The 16,798-nt window shown below is 37.5% G+C and overlaps 1 protein-coding gene across 1 annotated transcript; it reads left to right on the forward strand.

Annotated features, from left to right (window-relative positions):
- The first annotated feature begins 2,355 nt into the window (after window positions 1–2,355).
- On the forward strand, window positions 2,356–15,636 carry LOC125240305. Its single transcript, XM_048148180.1, has 7 exons — window positions 2,356–2,459; window positions 3,885–4,046; window positions 5,105–5,248; window positions 10,030–10,350; window positions 10,549–10,749; window positions 11,961–12,009; window positions 12,275–15,636. The coding sequence occupies exons 2-7, from the start codon at window positions 3,911–3,913 to the stop codon at window positions 15,381–15,383; spliced, it is 3,960 nt and encodes a 1,319-aa protein (XP_048004137.1). The 5' UTR covers window positions 2,356–2,459; window positions 3,885–3,910; the 3' UTR covers window positions 15,384–15,636.
- Window positions 15,637–16,798: the final 1,162 nt, after the last annotated feature.

Genomic DNA, 16,798 nt, shown 5'->3' on the forward strand with positions numbered 1-16,798 from the left:
TTCATCCGTTCGGGAGCTACGATACCACAGACAGTCACACACACAGACAGACAGACAGACGCACACACACACAGACAGACACGTCAAACTTATAAGACCCCGTCGTGTTCGCGCCGGTAGATAAAAACATCTGCGTTCATCACACATATTAAAATGCCCTTACCGGGATTGGAACCCAGGACCGGGGCTTAGCAGGCAGGGTCACTAACCGCTAGGCCAGACCGGCCGTCACTTCGGGACCTTCAAGTACAGTCAACAACACAGCTGTGAACTCAGACAAAGTGGCAAAAATATGTATACACACCTTAATGTATTTTTTTTTTGCCACTTTTATGAAGTGTGATATTTTTGAAAAAAATATGCTATTTCTACTCAGTATTACTAGCTTTTTCAATCCTAGTAGTTAAAAAAATTGTCCCATACGATTTTTTCTTATTTTGTTACCATTTTCCGTACATGTTGTATGGGGTAACAAAAGAGGAAAGTAACAAAAATGTATGGAAATTCTGGGACACTTTTTGTCTCCCAGTGAGATTGAAAGTACCTACTCGTGATTCTGAGTACAATTGACCTAAAATTCCCAAAAACAATCAAATTCTTTTTATTGGCAAAAAAAAAGAAATGCTCGTACAGAGGTGGCAAACAAGCATACGATCCGCCTGGTGGAAAGCGGTCACCGTAACCTATGGACGCCTGCAACTCAAAAAATGTCACATGCGCGTTGCCACCCCATTAGAAACTTGACCCCCGACATACATTAACCCCCGACGCAAAAACGACGGGGTGTTAATAAGTTTGACGTGTCTGTCTGTCTGTCTGTTTGTCTGTCTGTCTTTGAAAAAAAAAACCCTGACACAGTGGACCGATTTACATGAAACATGGCTAAGAACAATCCCGACTAATTCATCTCTCAAAACAAAACTAAATCGGTTAGCTAAATTTAACCTGACACTTGACTCAGGAAAAAAATTACTCATCACACAAATGCCCTTACCGGGTACAAACCTAGGACAGTGGCTTATCCGGCAAGGCCACTACCCGCTAAGCCGTTAAATGATATCGTTTGATATTATCGAAGACATATGTAACTCCGTATAGACAGATAAAGTCTAAGAAAATAACGTACCTCAAAACCATAATGAATAAGTTTTTTTGCAAAAATTTCATTTTTGGCACAAGCTTTTGTCGCCGACTGTGCCTTTCTTTCAACAGTCATCTACTACTCTCCTGGACCGAGACTAAAACCCCTTACTCGATGGGATACCGCGTTTCATGACAGAGTTCCTATGACCACCTTTCTGTTCCATCATCAGATCAGCTCCATGATACCATAATATTGCATTGTCACGTGATTTACATATGTGTGCAAAATTTCAGCTAAATCGGAAACCAGGAAGTGGGTCAAATTTAGCTTCTACGTTTTGATGCACACTAACATACTAACAAGGCAAGTTGAATAAAAGCTTGTAAAAAGGTACGGTGGCCAAGATGGCGTTACACCTTTGGGGTACGCTCGGCTAGATGGCGCTAAAAAAAATTTGACATTTTAACACATATCAAGCTACGAATATTTTTTTTTATTCAGAAACAAACAGTCATACATTTTTTTTTTCACAATGAAAGTAAGAGTATACCTATAGTTTCATAAACTAAATAATAAACAAAACAGGTTCGTTTTTATCATAATTTCATAATTATCTTATACATTAACTGATAAGATAAATATCTACTTGTAACATAAAAAAACAGTGATTTACCTCTAGAAAAGCTAGTTATGAATTATATATAGTGCTATTAAATTAAATCTATTAATAATTAATCGAAATTATACTTAAATGCATTCTTAAGTTGTGTTAGTGTGCTGTTGAAAAAATCAAAGTCACGAAACTGGGGGCCGATTTTTGAGTCTCACTGTCACTAAAATACCGGTTGAAAACGGTGAATTGCCTACTATTTTCAGTGACAGTGAGAAGTATAAGCTAATCCAGTTCTGAAGGCCAGTGATTTAATAAATCTTTTCTGAAGTCGCTCAATTCTGTCTATGTGTACCTTGTATGATGGTTTCCATACTGCGGGCCGATTTTTGAGTCTCACGCGTTCGAATTCAGAAAATAGTCACCGAAAATAATAGGCAATTCACCGTTTTCAACCGGTATTTCAGTGACAGTGAACTCAAAAATCGGCCCCCTGAGCAAGAAAATTCAAGGTGACTACGCACAAAACTGAAAGAGTATGGGCCAAATTGTCAAAAGTTATAAGCCTGTGTCGAGAGATGACAGTCTATGCACTTTGATTACACATTTTACTTTGACAGTAACTCTCTATAATACTCAATCCTCTTTGATATTATTTACCAACTATGTTTTGAAATAACTACCGATATTTAGATAACAACATCCATTTTATCTCGATTAGATGTGTCATTTGCTACAATGTCTCTGGACCCAATTAGTCTACAGGTAAAAGTTCATTGTGTTAATATTATAATTGATACATTACGATACAAGTGCGGAAAAAAGGAAGCCCGAAACGAGTGGCGATAAATAAAAAATGAGTCATTGAGACGAAAAGTGTCAACACTGTGTTCTCTTATAGCAGGTAGGACTAACCTAACGACGGGGTGTTATAAGTTTGACGTGTCTGTCTGTCTATCTGTCTGTGGCATCGTAGCTCCCGAACGGATGAACCGATTTAGATTTAGTATTTTTTGTCCGAAAGCTGAGTAAGTCGGGAGTATTCTTAGCCATGTTTCATGAAAATCGGTCTACTATGTCGCGGTCGGGGGGTTTTTCAAAATTTTATTCCAGTGGCTCGTTTCTCGAAAGGTCAGTCAGGGTTGTCATGGAAACACACTTGTAATACAAGGCTTATACCTTTCGAGAAACGGGCCACAGGTCTGTTTAAAGCAAGAGTAAATAGGTATCTCATAGGCACCGTAGACCGCATCATCACTTACCATCAGGTGTGATCGTGGTCAAACGTCTACCTATTCATACTAAAAAAAAATGTGGTTAGGGTATACATACATACAACATACATACAATCACGCCTGTATCCCATAAAGTGGTAGGCAGAGCACATGAACCACTCAAGTTCCAGTGCCACTCCTGGCAAAAAGGGGTTGAAAGAAAACGAAAATTGTGACATTGCAGTGACAGGTTGCCAGCCTCTCGCCTACGCCACAATTTAACCCATATCCCACAGTCGACTTCTACGACACCCACGGTAAGAAAGGGGGTGGTGAAATTCTTAACCCGTCACCACATGGGCACTGCACCACACGGGTTAGGGCTTTCTGTCTTGTTGTTATTATGTGTTCTTTGTCTTGTCTGTGTTCACGAATAATAGTACATTACTACAGAGGTATGTATAGTGCTTTTCTCAAACATGGTATGAAATAAATAAAGTCTACTGAAAATAGTAACTTTGGATGGCTGTATCTCCTAAACGGTGCGTCGAAGCGCAAAAATAATCGAATTTTCGTTCCCCTTTGATACCCCGTATACGCTTATAAAAAAACAAAAAGTTAAAAAATTTTTTTATGAAAACGCACCCAAAGTCAAATATTGTCTAGGGCCCGTACCAGTTGCAGTCGGCACGTCTATAAAGCCCCTTATAGTTTTTTTTTTAATTGGCTAAATACCTGGATGTTATGTCACAATTATCTGTGTTTGGAAATTAAAAAAGAGGACTTTGCCGGCCTTGGCCTGCAAGGTTTGTATGAAATTCCATTATCTATCAATCGTCCTAGCCGCACCTGCAACGTCATACTTCGCTGCCAATTATAAGGCACATAACATCAATATTTCATACCATGTTTGAGAAAATGTTTATTCTATTCTATTCTATATTCTAAGCAAATTTTTTTTTTTTTTTGTCGCCAGCATTCCCGAAGCACCCTGTATACCCGATGTCACGATGCGACTCTTCGGGCGCGTGCTACAGGGTGTCCTGCGCCAGTCTGCTGCTCGTCGCGCTTTCCTTCACCGCCATTCTGACCAACGTCTTCGTCGACATTGACCACCTGCTCAGTAAGAGGGGGAGAGGTGAGCACTCAACGTATACCAACAACAATAGATACCTGGAAATTCACTGACCCTTACACACATCCTCATTGAGCTCTGGCGACCTTACTCATCAACAAAACATACAACTCGCCTTTTGGGTCGTTTCATAAAACAACACTCGTATAATAGGCATTAAAACACTGTTAATAATATTATTATGAAATTCTTATTTTATCATTTCTCATTTGACAACATACATACATACATACATACATACATACATACATACAATCACGCCTGTATCCCATAAAGGGGTAGGCAGAGCACATGAAACTACTAAAGCTTCAGGGCCACTCTTGGCAAATAAGGGGTTAAAAGAAAACAAAAACACTCAAATTTGACAACACTCGTATAATTAGGCATTTAAATACTAGTAGGTAACAACATTATAATGTTGTTACCTACTAGTATTTAAATGCCTAATCAACCAATCAATATACAACACTCGTATAATAAGGCATTAAAACACTGGTAATAAATAAATAAATATTGGGCGACACCTTACACAGATTAACTTAGCCCCAAACTAAGCGAAGCTTGTACTATGGGTGTTAAGCGACGATATACATACTTAAATAGATAAATACATACTTATATACATAGAAAACATCCATGACTCAGGAACAAATATCTGTGCTCATCACACAAATAAATGCCCTTACCGGGATTCGAACCCAGGACCGCGGCTCAGCAGGCAGGGTCACTACCGACTGAGCCAGACCGGTCGTCAAACACTGTTAATACTATATACAGTCGCCATCAGATATATAAGAGCGCCCGAGGTACTCAAAAATATCTGAACACGCCTCTAACGCCTAGGCAATAGAGGCGTGTTCAGATATTTTTGAGTACCTCGGGCGCTCTTATATATCTGATGGCGACTGTACTATAAAATAAATGACGAGAATTTATAAATAGGTATCTTAAGAGATACGTAAGCGTGCTCCACTGTAGACCGCATCATCACTTACCATCAACCATCAAGTGTGATCGTGGTCAAACGTCCACAAATTCAAACAAAAAAAAAACTTTTTCAGGATCAACAGAAAACGCTGCAATAACAGAACAAGTAACGGACAATAATGACTTTAATGAAGCTACCACGGAAATACCGGATTACTATATTGGATTGGACACTAACGACCAGGGGGAAGGGCATTACAGAAGTAAGAGGTCTTTGGGTGAGTCTGTATTTCAATAGAAATGAAAAAAAAAACCGGCCAAGAGCGTGTCGGGCCACGCATCGCATATTTGGCCCGACGTTTCAAACATCACATTATGTTCGTGGCAAAGAGGATCGAGTACCTATTATAGAGAGTTAAAGCTCGACCACATATGCGCGTTTTGATAGCGTAGGCGGAGCGGTAGCGGAGCGTCACCGGAGCGCAACGATAGCGGTGCGCCGGACGGACGCGTTGCGCCCAGCGGCCGCCGGCGGGAACAAACGAGCGCGGATTGCGAGCGCCAGAGTTCCGCAAGCGCACCGCTATCATTGCGCTCCGCTGACGCTACGCTATCAAAACGCTTTGTGTGGCGGAGGCTTTACTGTCGAAGTAAAATGTGTAATCACAGTGCATAGACTGCCATCTCTTGACACAGGCTTAAAACTCTTGAACCTCAGTTTTGACAATTTGGCCCATATTCTTAGCTTGATATGTGTTTAAATGTCAAATATTAATATTAGCGCCGTCTAGCTGAGCGTACCCCAAAGGTGTAATGCCATCTAGGCCACCGTACCTTTTTCTGTATGGTACTGAAGTACGTTTCCTTCTTAGACTTTCTGTCTGACTGATCTGGCCCCGTAGCCGAATGGCATTTCTCCGACGCCAAACGAAAGCGATACGCCGCTGGCTCTGTCGCGCCAATACGCAAGCGCGATAGAGATAGATATCTACTAGCGCTTCGTTTCGTGAGCGTTTCGTGAGCGATTGTGCCATTCGGCTAGCCACCCTGTTCTGTCTATACGAAGTTATATTATCTAGTAGTATTTGGTTCGTGGTCACGGGTAGACTGGCGAGGAATTGCATTAACATCTTAGCCGCACGAGTTTTTCGAACTACCCGCACTTGTTCTTGATTATTCACTTTTGCGCCAGGGTTATCACTTTGCCTACAAACATCACTCGGTATCGGTCGGTGTGTCCTTAGATGTTTTTTCACGCTTACATTTGCTAATTTCTGGACTCCACGAAGAAGAAATTCCCTGCCCCTCATTGGTTGAAATTTCGATGCCTTCTAATTTCAATCGCTTCTAAATCTTTATAAATAGTTATATGCTTACTTTTGAAATATTAGAATAGATACTTTATCAATATTAAAAGACTATCCACCAGTCTGGCATCTCGTCTAATAACCTTGACATTTAATTTTATTATTTTGCAAATTCATCGATATTTATTTTAATGTTTTTGTTAATAGCTAATTTTTAACCCCCGACGCTAAAACGAAGGGGTGTTATAAGTTTGACGTGTCTGTCTGTCTGTCTGTCTGTCCGTCTGTCTGTCTGTCTGTTTGTCTGTCTGTGTGTGTGTCTGTGGCATCGTAGCTCCCGAACGGATGAACCGATTTTAATTTAGTTTTTTTTGTCTGAAAGCTGAGTTAGTCGGGAGTGTTCTTAGCCATGTTTCATGAAAATCGGTCCACTATGTCACGGTCGGGGGTTTTTCAAAATTTTAATTTTGTGGTTAGGTTAGGTTATATTGTTGTTAATTGTGATATTTTATGTGTGTACCGTTTGTAAATTGTATGATCCCAGTTGATCGAAATAAAGTAATATAATTAATAAATTAATTATATCTAATTCCAGCATGATAATTGCGTTTAATGGGATAATAGAATATTATTAAAACTATGGAACTCATAAAATTTACAGTTTGGTGACCATACTTAGAACAAAGAAGATTGCAACAGTTCTAAAATGTTCCGTTTAGAAGATATCTTAAAAACTATCATTTTGCCCAACAGGCGCAAAAATCCCGGTTGTCTGTAATGTGTTTTTAGGGTTCCGTAGTCAACTAGGAACCCTTATAGTTTCGCCATGTCTGTCTGTCCGTCCGTCCGTCCGTCCGTCCGTCCGTCCGTCCGTCCGTCCGTCCGTCCGTCCGCGGATAATCTCAGTAACCGTTAGCACTAGAAAGCTGAAATTTGGTACCAATATGTATATCAATCACGCCAACAAAGTGCAAAAATAAAAAATGGAAAAAAATGTTTTATTAGGGTACCCCCCCTACATGTAAAGTGGGGGCTGATATTTTTTTCATTCTAACCCCAACATGTGATATATTGTTGGATAGGTATTTAAAAATGAAGAAGGGTTTACTAAGATCGTTTTTTGATAATATTAATATTTTCGGAAATAATCGCTCCTAAAGAAACAAAAAAGTGCGTCCCCCCCCCCTCTAACTTTTGAACCATATGTTTAAAAAATATGAAAAAAATCACAAAAGTAGAACTTTATAAAGACTTTCTAGGAAAATTGTTTTGAACTTGATAGGTTCAGTAGTTTTTGAGAAAAATACTGAAAACTACGGAACCCTACACTGAGCGTGGCCCGACACGCTCTTGGCCGGTTTTTTTTTAGTATTCTAACTTAGTGGAAGTTAGACATTTTTTGAGATTCTCCTTTTTTAACCCCCGACGCAAAAACGACGGGGTGTTATAAGTTTGACGTGTCTGTCTGTCTGTCTGTCTGTCTGTCTGTCTGTCTGTCTGTCTGTCTGTCTGCCTGTCTGTCTGTCTGTCTGTCCGTCTGTCTGTCTGTTTGTCTGTCTGTGTGTGTGTCTGTCTGTGGCATCCTGAACGGATGAACCGATTTCGATTTAGTTTTTTTTTATTTGAAAGCTGTGTTAGTCGGGAGTGTTCTTAGCCATGTTTCATGAAAATCGGTCCACTAGGTCGCGGTCGGGGGTTTTTTCAAAATTTTAATTTTGTGGTTAGGTTAGTTATGTATAAAAATAATGTCTTAGTTCAAAAATCATTAATGTTTAATACTAATCTAGTTTATTTTTTTATGACAGTATTGTACAATAACTAAATCTAAATACAAGAAATATCATTGATACTGAAAGGCAGAAAATTACGATTTTTATTTTATCTTTTATGGGTGGGTATTATAATGCATAACAGATGCAAAGCGGCCCAAGGGAAGTAACTAAGTTCTGCTAATAAACTAACAACAAATCTTCAAGCCTGTGCATGCAGAACTGCTATAGGAGAGGAAAACGTGTCTAAGACATTTTACAAGTTCTTTTTTTAGGGTTCCGTAGTCAACTAAGGAACCCTTATAGTTTCGCCATGTCTGTCTGTCCGTCCGTCCGTCCGTCCGTCCGTCCGTCCGTCCGTCCGTCCGTCCGTCCGTCCGTCCGTCCGTCCGTCCGTCCGTCCGCGGATAATCTCAGTAACCGTAAGCACTAGAAAGCTGAAATTTGGTACCAATATGTATATCAATCACGCCAACAAAGTGCAGAAATAAAAAGTGGAAAAAAATGTTTTATTAGGGTACCCCCCTTACATGTAAAGTGGGGGCTGATATTTTTTTTCATTCCAACCCCAACGTGTGATATATTGTTGGATAGGTATTTAAAAATGAATAAGGGTTTCCTAAGATCGTTTTTTGATAATATTAATATTTTCGGAAATAATCACTCCTAAAGGAAAAAAAAGTGCGTCCCCCCCCTCTAACTTTTGAACCATATGTTTAAAAAATGTGAAAAAAATTACAAAAGTAGAACTTTATAAAGACTTTCTAGGAAAATTATTTCGAACTTGATAGGTTCAGTACTTTTTGAGAAAAATACGAAAAACTACGGAACCCTACACTGAGCGTGGCCCGACACGCTCTTGGCCGGTTTTTAACATTATAAGTCACATGCAACTTTATTTTACAATCAAAATAAACTGTATTAGAGGGGCCATTTTTTTTTCAAAGTTGTCCACCCTACTTTTTTTTGGATTCGGAATTTTTTATATGATTTCCACTCAGAATCGCGAGCTCTTTCAATTCTAATAGGAGAAAAAAAGTGTCCCAAGGTTTTTTTCCAATTCCGTTACCATTTTTAGGGTTCTGTAGTCAACTAGGAACCGCCTTGTCTGTCTGTCCATGTCCATTTCGCCATGTCTGTCTGTCCGTCCGTCCGTCCGTCCGTCCGTCCGTCCGTCCGTCCGTCCGCGGATAATCTCAGTAACCGTTAGCACTAGAAAGCTGAAATTTGGTACCAATATGTATATGAATCACGCCGACAAAGTGCAAAAATAAAAAATGGAAAAAAATGTTTTATTAGGGTACCCCCCTACATGTAAAGTGGGGGCTGAATTTTTTTTTTCATTCCAACCCTAACGTGTGATATATTGTTGGATAGGTATTTAAAAATGAATAAGGGTTTGCTAAGATCGTTTTTTGATAATATTTATATTTTAGGAAATAATCGCTCCTAAAGGAAAAAAAAGTGCGTCCCCCCTCTAACTTTTGAACCATATGTTTAAAAAATATGAAAAAAATCACAAAAGTAGAACTTTGTAAAGACTTTCTAGGAAAATTATTTTGAACTTGATAGGTTCAGTAGTTTTTGAGAAAAATACGGAAAACTACGGAACCCTACACTGAGCGTGGCCCGACACGCTCTTGGCCGGTTTTTTCATACATCTTGTATGGCGGTAAAGGAATGGAAGGTTCGAAAAATGTATGGAAATCTGGGGACATTTTTTTCTCCTATCAGGATCGAAAGAGCTCGCGATTCTGAGTATTAATCGCGTAAAAAATACCCATGTTACAAAAAAAGTGGGGTGGACAACTTTGAAAAAAATGGCCCAGAGTACTTTTACAATTCTCACTACTGGATCGTGATATGATATACCTACTTACACATGTAGGTTATTAGAATAAACAAAATATTTCTGTATTACTAAACGGACTCTTCTGCATGTAGCTTATTAATTTTCTAACCATTTTTTATAAATATTTACAGACTTAAACAATCTCTTTCTTCGAATCAATAATCCACAAACAAAAAGCTATCTAACCGACAAGCTAGCCACCTTATTAGAAGCACTGGACGGCGATGACGTAGAAAACACAACGCCACCTCCAGAAAGCGGCAATATTTATATTAAAACAGTGAAACAGAAGAATAATATAGAAATCAATGAAGTACAACAACCGAACGAAGATATTATATATTTGGCTCTGCGTAATTTGTTTCAAGGACTCACTTATATTGATATGCATGAGTTGCTTGATAAGATTCAGGCGATGGTAAGGGATTACAAAAGAGAAGCGAGTCACAAAGGTATACATTTTTTAATCTTATTAGTGTAAGATAAGGGACCAATTTCTCGAAGCTATAAGTTACAATTTACAAGTGGTAGTCAATGTCTAATATGACACGTTGGAAAGAGACTTCCGCTTGTAATTTGTAAATCAGTTTTGAGAAATCCCTCAGCGTAACACAGAGCAACAAAAAAGTTATAAACAATTTCTATTTCAGAGAATAAACATAGATTCGAAGACATTGAAGAATTGTATTCAGAGAATGTACAGGAGAATAAAGTCATGATAAATAATGAACAAAATCAGGGGAATGCAGTGAAAAACAAAATGGTTGATAAAGAAGTGCAGAAAAGTTCATATGATTTCAGTTATGACACAGAAGCTTATAATGGAACTAAAGAAACTACAAAATATAAAAGTAAGTTATTAGATATAGAGGTTGATGCATGTAAAGAGGAAGCTATACTCACTAAACGTCTTTAACCATCGTATTAAATGAAAATACTCACACTTTCATCATCTACACCCTACAAAAGGAAATTACATACATACATACAATCACGCCTGTATCCCATAAAGGGGTAGGCAGAGCACATGAAACTACTAAAGCTTCAGGGCCACTCTTGGCAAAAAAGGGGTTAAAAGAAAACGAAACTGTGGCATTGCAGTGACAGGTTGCTAGCCTCTCGCCTACACCACAATTTAACCCATATCCCATAGTCGCCTTCTACGACACGGGAAGAAAGGGGGTGGTGAAATTCTTAACCCCTCACCACACAGGCAAAAGGAAATTAATATTTTTGAATAAATTAGACTTGCGCAAAATATGTCACCGAAACGAAAGGAGTGATTTGTATCTTTCGTACACTGTCAAGTCACACCTTGGACAATGGCGATCAAATAAATGAAAGAGGCGAGTTCCTACGCACAACCAAGCTCGTGTAGGCAAACGCGTAGCATTGTGTGAGTGAGATATGACAGGGCAACTGGTCGTCTGGTACAGGCGGTAACTGTGAGGTAACCGAGAGCAGGTGGGGGCACTTTCAGCGGGAAGTGGGAGTGGCCATACTGTACGATAGTACTCTTTAACTGTGGTCAAGTACTGTACTCTTCGAGTTCATTAGTTCAGTAGCTTTACAGATCCATCTATAACATCAACAGTAGGTATTCGTTTTAGTTCTGTCATTCATTGTTCGAACAATGGATATCGAGTCCGACTCGTATTGTATATGACTGGTTTTTTACAAGCTTTTATTCAACTTGCCTTGTTAGTATGTTAGTGTGCGTCAAAACGTAGAATCTCAATTTGTCCCACTTCCCGGTTTCCGATTGAGTTGTAATTTTGCACACATATTATGCAAATCACGTGACAATGCAATTTTATGGTATCATGGAGCTGATCTGATGATGGAGCAGAAAGGTGGTCATAGGAACTTTTTGTTATGAAACGTTGTATCCCCATCGAGTAAGGGGTTTTTAGAAACGTCTCGGAGAGCAGTAGATGACTGTTGAAAGAAAAGTACAGTCGGCGATTAAAGCTTGTGCCAAAAATGAAATTTATGCAAAAAAAACTTATTTTAACATGTTTATTGCTTTTTCTTTTAATGGTTTGTTAATTCCTGTTTTCAGATCCAGCGTATATATTTGTTGATATAAAAAAGGACGGAGAAAAGGAAGAGTATGTCACATTATTATTCATTATTGTTTGTATTATTGACAACATTTCAATTTGAACTAATGAAACATATTTCCAAGGTTACTAGTTAGTTTAAAACGTGGAAAATGTTTCTATTAGATGTTATTGTCCCCCAGTCTAAATTGTCCCAGTACACCTTATTTAAATTACTGCTTTATCTGCGTCAACCTTTGTACAGATATAATTTAACGCTCATTTACATCTCAATATATCATGTAATAAATAATAATTTTATAATCTGTTGCAGAGATTCACTCGAAGATTTACAAGGCACCATCAAATTAATATACAACGGAAAACAACTTAAAATCAGAAACATAGATACAACTGAAGCAACAACACCGGCAACAACAACAATGACGACAACAACACGAACAACAACAATGAAAAATATAAAGAAAACGTCAGATATTGAAATAAAACATGATGTCGAAGATTTTGCTGATGTCTTAGAAAACAAGTTTAAAAACAGGCATTTACCAGATACCTACTTAAAAACAATAACCATGGAATATCTTAAAAAGTTTGAAAAATCTAACAACTCTATGGCAGCAGTCGAAAGGAAGAAAATAAGAATTAAAAGAAACCTTGAATCATCGTATGAGAAACAAACCGACAAAACACCTCACACGAAGGATGATGATGAACTTTTTGTAGAAATAGAAACACATTTCGATAAGTCTGGCATGGAAGGAGAAAAAAAACGAAAACTAGTGAAGAGTATTATCGATAAAATACAGAACGCTATTCGTTCAAGTCCTGAAAATATGCCAATGGAAAAGAGCCAACGTGAACCGTTATTAAAAAGAAACCAAAGTCCACTCGATCGTGAACCTGCAGCAAGCGAACAGTTCCAACATATTTCTAGTGTCTACAGGGCTGTGGATCCAATTAGCAAAGTTATGCCCATAGCAGAGCCCTTACCACTAGTAGCTGATCTACACGGCGATAAGTGGAAAAAACCATTTTCTAAACCAAAATTCCTCAGTAGTTCCAAATCGATAAATTCAGCCGAAATGAATCAATTAACTGTTGATTATACAAAAGACGTGAGATACCCTGCTATACCTAAAAGAATCCAACTTCCATTGTCAATAGATTCGAGTCAAGAAAATATAAATGCAGAGGACCTGGGTAAATTACAGCTCCTTTTCAAAGACATAGAAGGCACCGGGTTCGCTATAGGGTATAATCAATATGTAGATCAGGTACCAGATCCAGAAAGTATCAAGTTATTCCACGGCATTGAAGATATCGTAAAAAAGTATCACCAGAAGAATGATAACCCTGACCAACTTGGAGATAACGTTGGCGATTATGAAGCATACGGACAGGAATTGAAAAAACGCGAAGTCAGCAATGACGAGGCACCTCTACGAACAAAACGATTTGTCATGAACAGACAAAACATTAGACAGTCTGTAAAGAAAATAAATCACCATCGGAATAATGAATACAATTACGACATTTACGACAACCATTACCGCTCTTTCAATACATATAATGAGGTACATGATATTTACAAAAGAAGTACCGAGTTCCGAGGGCATAATTTACATGATATTGTTTTAAAAGAAAATGAAAAGACATCATTAATTAACCCGCACAGAAAGAAGCGCGCAGTCGCTCTCCAGACGCTTATGAATTCAAATAAGAAGATGAGGGTCAATAAATACTTAAATACAAAAGCTTTTCCAAAACAAAAACGATACTATACAAAAAGCAAACGTAGTAAACGACAAGTTGATAACAACAAAGCTTTTGATAAAACTGGCTTAGTGAGTGAAGACAGTAACATGATTTTAGTTTCTGATGGAAAGATCTATAATAATAACCTTGCAGCTAGGCGAAGTCAACCACCAGAGTTATTTTTTATTCAAGTTATGAAATCCTATCAAGAAGATCCTTTTCTTAAAAATAAACCCCTATTTAAACCAAGTATCCAACCATACAGATCTCGCATACCAGAAATAAAAAAACAAAATCTGTATAGTACTAATATATTCTTTAAAAAAACATCAAATGATTATAAACAGATACAAAAAAATAAAGAAAGAAACAAAAGACAACTTCATACATTAAGAATAATAGACAGAGATATGGCCGATATGGGTCAAAGGAACTCCGACATATATACAAATCAAGCATTCGTAGCTGAACTAGATGGACCACAAATAATAAAACAGGAGCCTGAAAAAAAGGGGCCCGAATATCAATTTAGTTTGCTAAATAATATACCCAATATGTACAAAAATTCATACATTTTTGATCCTTATACTTTCAGAATAGCTAATAAACCCCCTAAACGGGAACGAAAAAACGAAAATCCACTCATGGCTAAATATCCTCACGTTTTTAGAGACACTGAAATCATAGAAGAACAACCACAAATAGAACCTATACTAAAAAGTAAAGAACCGGATTTTAATTTTGATACTGAAGATTTTTATCAGTCTCCTAATGTACTTGACTTAATAAAATCTATTCTGCCGTCTCCGAGGAATAACTACAAAGTTAACATTCGACTAATACCTCGAGGTAATGAGAATAAAACTAAACCTGGATTTAAAGAATTTCGGACCACCATAAATAAGGAATACAACAAAAGTGGCGTACTATATTCCTCACAATTGAACTTCACCGAAATATCTAAAGTTGACACACCAGATGATAACACTAATGGAACACACACCCCCTATTATCATTTGGAGACAACACCAAGCAATAACGACCCTACCAATAGTGTTACAACGACTAAACCCTGTGAACCTACAAAAGAAGGTATCAAAGACCAAAGTTTATTAGACATTATAATACCGTCAAGTCCACATAGAACATTTCATCTGAGTATTGCTGATTTAGGTAAATTATTATTTAAGGCGGTACAATCACAAAGCTCAGACATGCAAACAGAAAAATATTTAGAAAAGACAACTATGTCAACAACAACAATAGAGCCGACTACAACAGCAACAACTATCAAAGAAGAACCTTCAACTTACGCAAGTACAACCGTTGATCCTTTAAAGATAAAACTACTCAAAGCAATGACACAGAATAAACAACTGACAAGCCAGATATTGAATAGAATAGACCAACATACTGATATCCTACAAGCGTACTTATCAAAGATTTCAAACGAAATAGCAAAGATCCCTAACATGTATACAACTACAACTCAAACGATCCCCGTCAAACAGACTCAAAGGATCCCTGTTGCACCAATATCAATTAAAAAAGAAGCACCAATACGTCGTCCAAATGTTGTAAAGGTAGCGAATGTATTACATTCGTTAGGGAAAAAACCGTGTGATGCTGGAAAGAACAGAGGGTATGCCCATAAGCGACATCAGTAATGACCCAAATCAAATAAGACAAGCAAAATATTTCATGGATGATGTTTTTTTGGGTAAAACAGGTGTTCCCAATAATATAGCAGCTACTGAGGCTTATAATACAGAAGTAACGAATGAAATAGAGACAAGTAAGCTCAAAAATGCAATTGCACAAAATAAAATTACTCGTTAATAACAAGTATGACTAGTGCTTTGTACTTTTGTATATAATTTGGAAGTTATTTACTGAATTTTTAATAAATAAGTTACTAATTACGTGTGTCTAATTTTACAAATGCGTCCCACACTCATTTCAATTGGTTATTTTGTATATTCGCAAAAAGCAATGTGTTGTGTTCAAATATTTTTGTACGCATAACTAATTTCTAAACTATAATCTACAGAAACCTTTCAAATTATGATAGCAAATATTTGCTATCATAATTAATATTAATAATATCGACCGATATTAATAATATATTGTCGACCGGTCTGGCGCAGTCGGTAGTGACCCTGCCTGCTGCGCCGCGGTCCCGGGTTCGAATCCCGGTAAGGGCATTTATTTGTGTGATGAGCACAGATATTTGTTCCTGAGTCATGGATGTTTTCTATGTATATAAGTAATTATATATTATATATACGTTGTCTGAGTACCCACAACACAAGCCCTCTTGAGCTTACCGTGGGCCTCAGTCAATCTGTGTAAGAATGTCCTATAATATTTATTTATTTATTTATTTTTATATGTCTTCTCTCCAAGTCTTCGTAAATTTTTCGATTTGCGCAACATTGAGCGAATCGAATGCTTTCGGTAACATACAATGTGTATTTTTACAAAATTAAGGCTTAGAATAGAATACAAGTTTTTTGTACAGTGGTCTTATCTGTGTATGCTACTTAGGTTGCTAAATAACTTAGGTAATTTGATACAGTCAAGTTCATAAATAAGCATTTCTTTTTTTGCCATTTTTTTAATTTTGATTTTTTTAGGGAATTTTAGGTCAATTGTACCTACTCAGAATCACGAGTACTTTCAATCTCACTGGGAGACAAAAAGAGTCCCAGAATGTCCATACATTTTTGTTACTTTCCTCTTTTGTTTCCCCACACAACATGTACGGAAAATGGTAACACAATAAGAAAAAATTGTATGGGACAAATTTTTAACCACTAGGATATTTTTTTTCAAAAATATCACATTTCATAAAAGTGGCAAGAAAAAGAGATGCTCAAATATGCGTACATTTTGTCACCTTATTGCAACGAGTTTAGGGGAAGAAATGTACACATATTTATGAACTCGACTGTACATTCTGACCAAAAAGTATAGAAATCCAAAATTGACAACATTGTAGTGTCATCCCTTTCAAATCAATATGTGTGAGAAAACGAGACGGCATTACTATGTTCCCACTTTTTAATTTTTTACTCATTTT

This window comes from Leguminivora glycinivorella, chromosome 27, assembly GCF_023078275.1.
Source record: "Leguminivora glycinivorella isolate SPB_JAAS2020 chromosome 27, LegGlyc_1.1, whole genome shotgun sequence".
Lineage (NCBI taxonomy): Eukaryota > Metazoa > Arthropoda > Insecta > Lepidoptera > Tortricidae > Leguminivora > Leguminivora glycinivorella.